This window comes from Sylvia atricapilla, chromosome 18, assembly GCF_009819655.1.
Source record: "Sylvia atricapilla isolate bSylAtr1 chromosome 18, bSylAtr1.pri, whole genome shotgun sequence".
Lineage (NCBI taxonomy): Eukaryota > Metazoa > Chordata > Aves > Passeriformes > Sylviidae > Sylvia > Sylvia atricapilla.
Window position 1 is genome coordinate 3,319,228 of NC_089157.1, and position 11,620 is coordinate 3,330,847.

An 11,620-nucleotide genomic window follows, 5' to 3' on the forward strand; every position below is an offset into this window, starting at 1 on the left:
CCCTTCCATTCCCTCCCATGCCAACCTGTGCATCATTCTGCAGCGGGATGCAGTGATCCCCACCTCAGAATCTCCCTCCTCCTCCTCCTTCCCAGGGCTCTGGGGACATCCTGAGCTCCCGAAGTGAGGAGTGCCATTAACAACGTGGCTGTTGAGAAGAGGCCGAGCCTGTCAGATCTTAATTAAACAATTATCTTCTTGAAATTGGCATTTTCTCAGTCCTGAGTGCACGAGCTGAATCCTAACAAAAGCTGGAGAGGGAAGTGAGAGCGTTTGGGGAACCCCCTGAGAAGGAGAGGGGCTGGAGGAGCAGGGGCTGCAGTGGGCTCCAGCCCACTCCTGATGCCCAGAGATCCCACAGGGCCCCTGGGACCCTGGAGAGGTGGGACTGCACCTGGAGCATCACCTCTGGGTACCTGTGCAGGCACAAGGAGGGTCTGTGTCGTGTGCTGCAGCATTTTGGGGGATGAGGCTGTTCCTGGAGTTATGCCTGGCAAAAGGGGAAAAGTCCTGGGAAAAGCCCCCCATGAAAACAGTGAGATGAAACTGAGCACTGGTGATGCTGAGCAAGGAGTGGTTTGTCTCCTCCTAACTCATGCCTGGCAGTCCCAGCGTGGCTCTGAAACTGAGACAGGCAGATTTTGCTCTGAGAGGACTGTGCCCCAGTTAACTGAGAGCCCATCAGGAATTCAGAGGCAGGATCGGTGCCTGTCACTGTGTCAGCCCTGATTAGCGTGCACATCTGTAATTAGATGAAGCAGCTGTGATTTCCAGCCTGGCTGAGATCTCAGGTGGGATATTTATGGCAGGGAGATGCTTAGAGGGTTCTCAGCAGACTGAGCCTTTGAGCTTGGTTTTGACAGGTACTTCAAAAGGAAATAGCTATTTTGGAGGTGCAGAGCTCAGAAAAGCAGCAGTGTTTTCTGGATTAATTATCTTCGGGTGGTTTTGCTTATAATCCTTCTGAATAAAGCTCTGCAGAGCTACACAAGGGGAAAGGAGGTCCCAGGATTGGCTTCTTCCAGGCACCAACCTCTTGCACCTCATGTAACCTCTCTCTGGAAAAAAAATATGTCTTCTCAGGGCAGAAAGTTCCTTAAAAAATACTTTATTCCAGAGGGAAGGGAGGAATCAGTCATAGCCCTTGTGGCAGTGCTCTTCCCCTGGGGAAAATTACTACAGACCTGCTGAGGGCAGGGAGCCTGGCTGCCTGTCCCAGGCTGTCTCTGGCTGTCCCTGGCTGTCCCAGGCTGTCCCTGGCTGTCCCTGGCTGTTCCTGCCTGCTCTGGAACCTGTGCCACCACACTGCCAGGGACAAGCTCATGTGGGGACACTGCTGAGCCACTGTGCAAAGGAGTTTGCCCTGCCAGGACCTGAGGTGACTCCCAGAACAGGGAGGGCAGGCAGAGTCTCCTGGAGACCAGGAGCATTTTGTAACCCACACTGAAAATATCCCATGGTTTGGGCACTGCTGAGTCTGTAAATAGCAGTTCTGATGTGGAGGTGCAGGGACAGCACTGCCATCCATGTGGGCACCAGTGTTTGCTCCATCCCAGTGCTCACCCAGCTCCTGCCTCTCTGCCCCATCCCAGCCAGTGCCAGCAGGGACCATCAAGCCCCTGGGACTGGCAGAAATGACCCCTTCCACCCCATCACAGCCACCTGCACTGGGCAGCAAACCCTCAGTGGCATGGCAGTGGGAAAAGGGAGGTGTTTTCCCCTGGATTGTGCACAGCTGGTCCCAGCCCTGCCCTTTCCTGGCCAGTTTTGTTTGAGCCAGGTGTCTGGTGTCCAGGTCTGAGCCTGGACCTTCCTCTCTGAGTGCTCAGAGCTGTGCTGAGGTCAGGGGAACAGAGGATGACCACGCCTGGGGCAGCACTGAGATGCTCTTGCTCTGGATTAGCTTGGCATCTTTTCCAATTCTATCCCATCCCCTGCATTTTAAGATTGCTCCTCTCTTGCCCACAGCGGCAGAGTGTTTCTTGGGCTGGAACAGTTCATGCTTTAGCTGAAAGTGACCCATTGGATGAAAACAGATTTGATTTTATAACTTACTAAAAGTGGAGAAAAGGGAGACTAAAGTGGAACAGGGCGATTTCATTTTCGCTAAGAGGTTGAACCCAAAGAACTCCTTTGTCTTTATCACTTTATGGCGTGTGAGGTTTCTCCAGCCCTAGGATTCCTCCCTGCTTGCTCTGGTGGACAGACAGGAGTTGTGGGCTTTGGTGGGTGGGAGAGCCATGCCCAAGGTTCTGCTGTCTCAGGGGCAGGGCAAGGCTGTCCCCACCTGCTCCCCGTGCTCTGCTCTTGCCCTTCACAGGTGGACCCTTACCTGCCTTACGAGTACACCTGCGAGGGGATGCTGGAGCGGATCCACGCCTACATTCAGCACCAGGTTGGGGAGAATCCTTGTCCTCCCTGGGGAACCACCTCTGTCCTCATGGCCAGCTTTCCCTCTTCTCCCTGGGGAGCATCTCCGTTCTCCCCTGGGCATTGTGCAACCAGTGCTCTGATTGCGGAGAGCACCAGGGCCTGGGGAGGTTTGTCATGGACCAGAGGTGCTGGGGGTTGGTGGAGGACACCTGGGGGTGCTGGGGCTGGGTCAGAGCCCTGCTGCTGCAGAGAATAAGGCAGCACTGGGAGAAGAAGGGGTGAGAGAAGAAAAAGTTCATCCCCCACAGCAGGAGATGCCATCTATGCATGCAGGTGACCTCAACCTGAATAGCAAAGTCATCATCCCAAGTGTCCTCCTGTCCCACCAGCAGCCTCCCTTCCCCACTGTTCACCTCTCAGGGCGCTGACCCATTACCTTCTCTGCCACCAGGATTTCTGCACCACACCATCTCTTCCTCCGTCTCCCAAGACCAAGAGTCCTGCTATGCAAAGCCCTCCGAGCCCGCTGGCGCTGTCCCCCAACTCCACCCACCTGGTGTGGTCCCCCAGCGCGGGGTGGGCGCCCCAGGCGTGGCCCCCGGTGGCCTCGCTGCAGGTGTGGCTGTCGGAGTCCCAGCACACGTGCACGGAGACGTGCCGGCGGCACGGGCTGGTCTGCGAGCCCACCTTCTTCAGGTTCCTCAACAAGGAGGAGGTGTTTCTCCAGTGAGTTGGGGTCTTCTCGGGGAGCTTGGGGAGGGGCCACCAGCCAGACCATGTTCCCTTTGCTCCCTCCATCCCCTGCACGCATTTCCCTCCTGTTCCCCCTCCCAAAATCCCAGCGGTGAGCCTTCGTGCCTGAGGCAGAGCAGGCAGAGCCCAGTTTCACTCTTCAGCAGGCGACAACAGCGTTTCCAGTTCTGCCTCTTTCCAGCCCCGTTCCTTGCCACCTCCCGCCTGCTCTCTCCCTTCCTCTCCTTTTTAATGTCTCTCTCTATAAAACTGCATTTTGAACACACACTGGTGAAGTTTTAATAGAGTATAAATCTGCCACTGGGCTCTGAGCTGCTCTCTGGGCAATTAAAATGCGAGCGTTGCCGGTGCTGTCACGCTGGTCAGGCAGGCACCGCACATCCCGCTGACATTTTTATATGATAAATTAGAGCTGGGGCCTGCCTTTCACTCTTTCCCCCTGCACATCCTCCTCCAGACCTAAACACGAGCTAACTCAGGGACTCGTCAGCTGGGAAAGGTTGGTGGGAGGGCAATGCCAGGGAGAGGAGGGGTGTTAAATCCACACCGGGCATTTCTGCTGCTCCTCGGGGCTTTTGCTAATGCCCAGCCCGGTTTTCTGGCTAATCTCAGCTAACAGGGAGCATGTGGGTATTCACTGATCCTTTGTCCCTTCCAGGGAATGTTATCTGCAGTAGGAGGTGTCCATGGAGAGTGGACAGAGCCACTGGTCAGCAAGGGGCTGTAAGAGAGCCATCAAGAGCTGGAAGGGACCCACAAAGATCAATGAGTCCAACTACTAAAGATTCATGTGGGATTTTGTGGGTGATTCTGAGCCACCTGTGGGTTGGGGCCATCTCTGGGCTGCAGGGTTGAGTTGTCAGGGTCTCCCTTTCCCGCGTGGGGCGTTGGGTGGTGAGGAGCATTCGCGGGTAGCCAAACACAGATCGGCAAAGATCTGCCTTATCAAAGGAGCGATAAAACCCCTTCAGTGACCCGCCCAGGAGGCTGCACACCTGAGCTGACCGCTTTTCCTCGTCCCCCAGGCTCAGCGTCGCCTGCGACAGCACGGAGTACGAGATGAACCACCTGTACCCCGCGGTGGCCGAGGCCGTCCGCGAGTGCTACCTCCAGAAGGAGCCGCTGCTCTTCAGCTGCGCCGGCTCCAACCCCAAGTACCGGCGCCTCTGCCCCTGCCGCGATTTCCGCCCAGGACAGGTGGCTCTGTGCAGGGACTGCTTGTGACCGGCCATCCCCGCCGCCTTCGTGACGCCGGGTGGCTTTTCCTCAGAGCTCTGCTGGACAGCTCCTTTCCCGGCGGGTGAAGCCGGGGCTGTCAGACTCCGGGGGTTTGTTTCATCCACCAGCCAACTGTGAATGACCATGTCCTGAACTTTTGGAGTCATTTTCTTCCCGAGGAGCGTCGTCGCACCGCATCCGAACCCACCCGTGCCGGGTGGAGCTGGGATGGGGTGGTGGGGAGAGAGGGGCTGGGGACACCCTTCCCCTCCCCTGGCAATGGGACAAGCCACCAGCAGACTGCAGTTTCAGGGTTTTCATCTTCTTCAAGCATCCCAAGTTGTTTTATTTATTGATTTATTTTTTTTTAACCCTCCTCCTGACAAGTGGTAAATTAAAGGGAAATCCACACCCAGCCCTTCTGTGGGAGTTCTTGGGCTGAGCTGCATTGGAGGGGACAGGGGTGATGCTGGCGGCTGTTGTGGATGTTGGAGGACAAAGCACAAGGAGAGTGGCTGGGTTAAGATGGACACATTGGGGAGTGCACCCCTGGTGCCCTCAGGAAGAGCCAGTGTGGGCTGGGCACTGAAGGGTGGGGTGGGCTCCTGGGGAAGCTGCTGGTCCCTGGGCAGGGCAGAGGTGCCCAAAGTGATCCCCCTGGCCTCCAGGCTGCTCTTCACCCTGCTGGGCTGTGCAGGGAGCTGAACATTCCCCCAGGGATGGTTGGAGGTGGTGGTGAGGGCACAGGGGCTGCTTGGAATTCAGGTGAGTGGGCAGGGGGAGGATGTGCTGCAGCACCAGAAATGAATTCCTGGTGGACACTGATGGAGGGCAGAGCAGCTGAAGAGCAACATCCTGACTCTGTGTGCCCCAGATGTTGCCAGCACAGCGAGAGGTGAGCTCCAAGCAGTCATCTTCCATAGAACTCTGCTTCAGCTTTCCTTAGTGCTGTTCCTCTTGCTTTGGGGGTGGTGTCCCCCCTGCTGCTGACGTTTCCCCTCCTGGCACATCCACTGGCTGGGTTGGTGCTGGCTGGGGTCACCTGGTTTGTTTTTGTAGGGTTGTTCACCAGGGCGAGGTGTTGCTGTAAGGTTGGTGCTCAGCCCTGCTGCTGTTTGCCAGGTTGAATGGGGAGATTCCTGCACGCCATAAAACGCGTGGCTGGAAAATCAGGGGCTGCAAACTCTTTGCCAGCTCTTCCCTGAGTGGAATTGCTCCTGGCCTGGCTGGTGAGGGAGAACTGGCACTGTCACTACAGGATCCCTGGCAGAACTGTCCCCTCTGGCTCACAGTGACTGATGCAGAGCAGTGGCAGGATGAGAGCATGAGGTCTGCCCTGTGACCCAGACACTCCCTGGAGCTGTGCCACACCCCCTGGCACTTCCAGCCCGTCCTCCCCGTGCCAGATTTTGGGAGAAACTCCCATTCCTTCAGCTGTTCTGCAGCCCAGCTGGCCCTCACCGTGTCCCTGCTGTGTCACCACAGGGTGCTGTGTCCCCTGGGCACCTCCCATGTGAGCCTGGCCACATCCTGCCCTGGATGAGCTGGAGACGCTGCCATTATCCCAGAGCAATTTATCATCTTCAGCTCCAAACTGCGTGGGCAGCCTCCATCCTGCCTGTGACGCCAGCCCAGGGGAAGGATTGATTAAGTAATTTTTGTGTCTTGCAGCCAGCGTGTGTCTAAATAAAAGCAGCACGAGCCTCTCTCTTTGCAGCAACACGTCTCCACAGCACCTTTCATCTCAGCCTCAAAGCAGCCCGTGGCACAGACTGCTGCCACTGCTGGGTGGGCAGGAGCTGGCCTAGGAGAGGCACGGGGGGTCTGCCAGCAGGAACCACCAGCAGTTCACTTCCCAGGGTTGTAAAAACCAAATCAAGCCGGATTTTATAGGAGATCTAAGCAAGTTTTAAAGACCAAGAGGCTCGGGATGCCTCGTGGGGCAGTGCTTGTTACACATCAGCTCCCTGGGCAGCTTTTTCCACCGTTTCTGCTCAGCTGCTTTTAAAATAGCCTTCACCTTTCAGCAGTGCAGCGCTGCCTCCCACTGCAGAGAGCCCAAATTATCCCCTGGCAGGAGCATTTTTCTCCAGGCTGAAATAAAAGGTGGCTGGGTCACCTTCTCTGCTGTCATGGGAAATAATGATCTGTCTGGAAGCTTGCTGGATCTCAAGTCAGCCTGTAAATTTGGGTGATGGGGCTGAGTGAGGCTCTGCCATTGCCTGTCATGTCTCTGCCCCATCAGTGGGCACCGAGTCCTGCTCAGGGGCTGCCTGGGGAAAAAGCTTCTCCTTTGGCCTGTTGGTGATGGAGCATCGCTGGTGGATGTTGGATGTGACAGGCACCAGAGTGTGGCTGCTGGGGCAGCCACATCCCACATGTCCTGGCCTGTAAAATCCCATGGTGGGGCAAGCTGGGGGCTGGGAATGCCAGTGCTGGGTGTTAACACCGATTTTGGGTGCAGAATTGGCATCACAATATTTGTTATGTGTGTACACCAGGGGCACAGTGGCACTCTGATGTGGAGGTGGCACCAAGGAATGGAGCTGGTGTGAAACAGAAGGGACTTTGTCACCTGGAAATGCTTTTCTCTGCCCTGGCTGTGCCTGGGGATCACTGGAGCATCCCAGCTGCCCTCCCAAGGTCTCCAGCCTCGTCTCCCTGGGCAGGACACATTTCAGTTTGCAAGGGAGATCTGAGGATACGAACATCAAATTCACAATTTATTAAGCAGGAGCATGAAAGAGATTTGAAGGGAAGCAGAGCCACTGCCATATGAAAGAGGTTCTAATTCCCACAGCTAATTGCAAACAATAATTCCCCAGTCAGGAGGGGGGGGAAAGAAGAGGAAACAGTGTCAAAACTATGAATAAACCCAAACAAAATGGAACGAGGAGCTGTCAGCTGCACTCTCCAATGCTGCTGGGTGGGACAGTTTGTTTAACAGCCAGAGTGGGTTCGTGGGGAGCCCCTGGGGTCCCCTCAGGGTGGGGTTGGACCTTTTGATGGCATTTCTGGTGGCATCCAGCCAGCAGAGTCTGCAGGAATGTCTTGGATTTTTTTTTTTTCCTAACCTGTTTTCTGGCAGCTGTGAAACCAGGACAGGCGTGTCAAAAGAATGATATTGTTCTGGAAATCCATTTTCCTTACCTAGAAATGAAGCCAGGGGCGATTTATGTTACTGAGCCTCACTCTTCTTCTAAATAATTCCAGCCAGAACTTTCTTTATGGAGCCTTGGGGGGGTTCCCCCAGCCTCAAAGCCATCAAACCCATCCCGTGCCAGCGCACTGGGGGCTGTGGGGAGGGGATGGGTGGTCCCTGCGCTGGTGTCCCCTCGCAGCATCCCAGAGCATCTCTCCCTGCAGCCGCTGCCCGCCCTGCGGAGCAGCGATGGGGGCTGGAAATCCCAGCCGGGGGAGGTCACGGCGCTGCCCCGCTCTTAGCTGGGGCTTTAGTAGCAAATCTTTAAAGTGGCTTTTCCCTCCTGATGCTCTGCTTATCAGCGGCTGGGTGAAACGGCAAATCGCATCCGTGATGTGGACGGGCCGGGCCGGAGAAAGCCATTTATTTCCCCTAACGGGTTTATCAGCAGATCAAGGAGCTGCTGAAGATGTAAGCACCGCGCTTATTTCCCCAGGTGATGGATCTTGCTGCTACACAGCCTCCGGGAGCCTGACAGGGCTGGCTGATGGAGCCGTGCTCCGCACTGCTGCCTCATGTATTTCAAGGTCTTGCTTTAATTGAGTCCTGTCTCACTGATGTCAGGGTTTTTTTCCCTACTTTTTTCTTCTTTTTTAATATTATTTTTCCCCCTTTAGGATGACTTTCCCGAAATAAAGGAATGCATTTAATCTCCTGTCCCCTTCCCTTGTCTCTCCCTCCCTGTGGCAAATCCAGAGCTGTAAAGAAAGTGAACAAATTGAAAATCTGTCCTCAGACTTACTGGGTGAAAAGAGCAGCAAAATCTTCTGCCTTTTTTTTTTTTTTTCTCTTTCTTTTTCATCCTTTATTTTATTTTATCTTGTGAAAGGGCCGTGGATTGGGGGTGTAGGTCCTTCTCCGAGCTGTGGGGCTGAGCATTCCCGTTTTTATCAGCTCCAGCAGCGGTGCCCAGCGACACTCATTGTGGCTCGTTAGTGGAAAGCCATTAAAACTCGGGATCGATATTTTCTCGGGAGAGATAAGGCCCATTCAATATAATTCCCCGAGGCAGGCAGAGAAATACCGAGAGCCATCCTCAGACCAGAGCAGAAATGCTGAGGGAGCAGCTTCTCCTGCCAGTGCCTGAGGAGGGGACAGGATGGGACATCCCCCAGCCCTGCGAGTGTGGGAAGTGTGGAAGTGAGCCAGGACCCAGTCCTCGGGTCCTCTGGAGAGAGGGGAAATGAAATCTGGGGAGGATGGAGAGAGAGGAAAATGTTTGGGGGGATTTGGTGGCTGTGTTTGGGGTTTGGCATCCAGCCAGGGCCCCTTGGCACAGGTGCCACTGCTGCCTGCAAAGGGCTTCAGGATGGCAAAAATAAATGAAGTGTCCATCCCCAGCCCCTGGCTGCTGGCTCTGGAATGCCAGAGGAAAAGGGCTGGAGGGTGTTCAGCCCATCTCCTCTCCATCTTTCAGAGAGCTCCCACCACCCTTCACCCTCTGGGACTGAGGCTCCAGTAGAGACCAGTTAGAAACAGGAGAGAAGTTTGTTTTTAGTTTTGGAGAGAGCTGCCAGAGGTATCAGCTTTTTCTCTAAATATAAACCAGAAAACAGGAAATAACGATCTGTCCTAATTTAGTGCCTTTCATCTAAGGATTCAAAGCATCTGACAGCATCACTAAGAAATAAGGGAAGACTTTGCAACCTGCATGGAAATTCAGCCTCTCCAGAGCTTTGTGTGCAGCTTTTTGCTGAATGTTGCCTTGCAACCCCTCACTCACAGCCCTGATTCCTTCCCAAATTCCCCCAGTTTGCCGTCACTGGCACTGGGACCTGGAAAGTCAGCCTGGGAATGAGTGATGTTCTTGCAGCTTGACACCATGCACAGGTGGCTCAGAGCCACCGAGCGTGGAGGAGTGTTTATTTAATGATTTAATTAAATTAATTCATTTTCAGGAGAGTGCTGAGAAAAAATAATCGGGAGCTTCAGCAGCTCTGCCAGCTTTCTGGCTGTGTGCAGTGGGGGCAGTGGGGACAGGGAGCACAGCAGGCCTGGACAGTCCTGGGACACACGGAGTCACAGAATCAGGGCACGGCTCCGGATGGAAGGGACAATTAAAGCTCATCTCATTCCAACCTCTCCCATGGGCAGGGACACCTTCCACTATCCCAGGATGCTCCAAGGCTTGTCCAACTTGGCCTTGAACATGTCCAGGGATGGGGCAACCACAGCCTCTCTGAGAAACCTGTGCCAGGGCCTCCCCACCCTCACTATAAATAATTTTTTCCTTATATTCAGTCTGAAATGACCCTGTTTTAATTTAAAACCATCACCCCTTGTCTTACCACAACAGCTTCTGCTAAAAAATCTGTCCCCATCTTTCTTATCAGCTCCCCTCCAGCCCTGGAAAGGGCTCTGAGGTTTCCCTGGAGCTTTCTCTTCTCCAGGAGAACACCCCCAGCCCTCCCAGCCTGGCTCCAGAGCAGAGGGGCTCCAGCCCTGGGAGCATCTCCATGGTCTCCTCTGGACCCACAGGAACCCACCCATGTCCTTCTAGAGAAGCTGTAGGTGGGGAGATCCTGGTCTGTACTTCCAGCAGCGCTTTCCTCAGGGAAAGGCACCCCTGGCTGCCCTGGCTGCTGCAGAGCCTGGGCACTGGAACTGCTGCTTCTCCTTCTCCTGGCACTGATGCCTTAAATTTCAGCTGTCATTTATTTCAGGTTCTGTGCTGCCCAGGGGTGCAGCTCTGAGCTCACAGTCAGTGTCACTCAGCTCTGCACAGAGCAGGGACACAAAACAAATCCTTCTCCTGCTGCACACCAAGGACAACTTTCAGCCCCAAAGCACAAACAAGGGTGGGCTGGAGGGAGGAACAAGAAGGATGGGACCTCACACCCTGGAGCTGGAACTGGACAATTACACCCCAAGATGCAAATGGACCAAAACTTATAAAAGTGTGAGACCTGGTGACCATTTGTCCATTTTGTGACCATTTTGGGCCCACCTTGGGTGTAGCCCTGGCCAGGCTCTTGTCCTGCCCAAGGTGTGTCCTGGAGACCTTTCAATAAATACCTGCTTTATTCTCCGCTCTGCCCAGTCTCTGTTTCAGCTCAGCCTCCCCAAGGCATCAGCATTCCTGATCCTCCCCCTTTGCTGCCCACTGAGCCCCTGGGTGTGGTTTGCCCCATGTCCCTCGCTTTCACCAGGTCTGGCACTCCAGGGTTTCCTTGCGTGGTTTGCCCTGGAAACAAAGGAAGATGTTCCACCAGACTGACCTGCAGGGCTCCTCAGCCACCAGACCCCCAGGACATCAGCAAGATGTCCCTTGGCTGTCCCCAGGCTCTGGTGACATTCCTGTCCCTCTGCAAAGGCTCATTCAGGTTTGGCACTGAGGTCTGAGCCCTCTTATTCCTGTCCCCACCCTTTGCCATCTCTGCATCTGGGTCAGACAGTGGCAGGAGCTAAAGTGGAGCCTCTCTGGCTGTCACCAGCAGTGCCAGTGGCACCACAATCTCCGTGTCACCACACAGCAGTGACAGCCCTCTGCCCTTCCAGCTGTGCCCAGGTGTGCCCAGACCAGGAGGTTTGGGAGCAAGAAGCTGATAAAAGAAAAGTGGGAGGCAACAGATTTCCACCCTTAATTAACTCACCCAATTAATCCCAATTAGGAGCTGTAATTGGGATTATAATGGTAAATCATCTTTTCCCCCAAGCTGCACCACCCCTCTCAGCTGCATTACCAAGGGGAGGACGTGCAGTGACCTGTCCACGACACCAGAGCTGCCACCCAGGGATCCCCTGGGGGAGGGAACTGGGTCTGGGCCCCTTGGCCTGCTGCTCCCCAGGGTGGGGGACAGGTGAGGGGACACCTCTGTGCGACCCAGTGACTCCCTGCCTGGATTTCATCATCACCACTTTTCTGAAAAAGCTGCGAATTTGGCCCCTCGTGCTCCTGTTTGAGCAGGTTCCTCCCAGCAAACCAAAGTGCAGGGACATTTCAGGGACTTCCCCACTGCTGCTGCTCTACGCTGCAAAGAGCCTGACTGAAAACATCTGCTTGTCCTTCTTTTCCATGTCAACCAAGCAGTGCCAGGTGGCCTCAGCAGGGATTTGGAGCAGCCCTTTCCTCCT

At 54.9% G+C, this 11,620-nt stretch overlaps 1 protein-coding gene across 2 annotated transcripts in view; it reads left to right on the top strand.

The window, feature by feature from the left end:
• MGAT5B (alpha-1,6-mannosylglycoprotein 6-beta-N-acetylglucosaminyltransferase B) overlaps positions 1-4,398 on the top strand; it is a 67,187-nt gene extending 62,789 nt beyond the window's left edge. For both annotated transcript variants that reach the window (XM_066332074.1, XM_066332075.1), the window contains exons 15-17: positions 2,321-2,395; positions 2,825-3,099; positions 4,152-4,398. In XM_066332074.1, the coding sequence (XP_066188171.1) occupies positions 2,321-2,395; positions 2,825-3,099; positions 4,152-4,350 (549 nt within the window). In that variant the 3' untranslated portion in view covers positions 4,351-4,398. The remainder of the gene's footprint in view (positions 1-2,320; positions 2,396-2,824; positions 3,100-4,151) is intronic.
• The last annotated feature ends 7,222 nt before the right edge of the window (positions 4,399-11,620 follow it).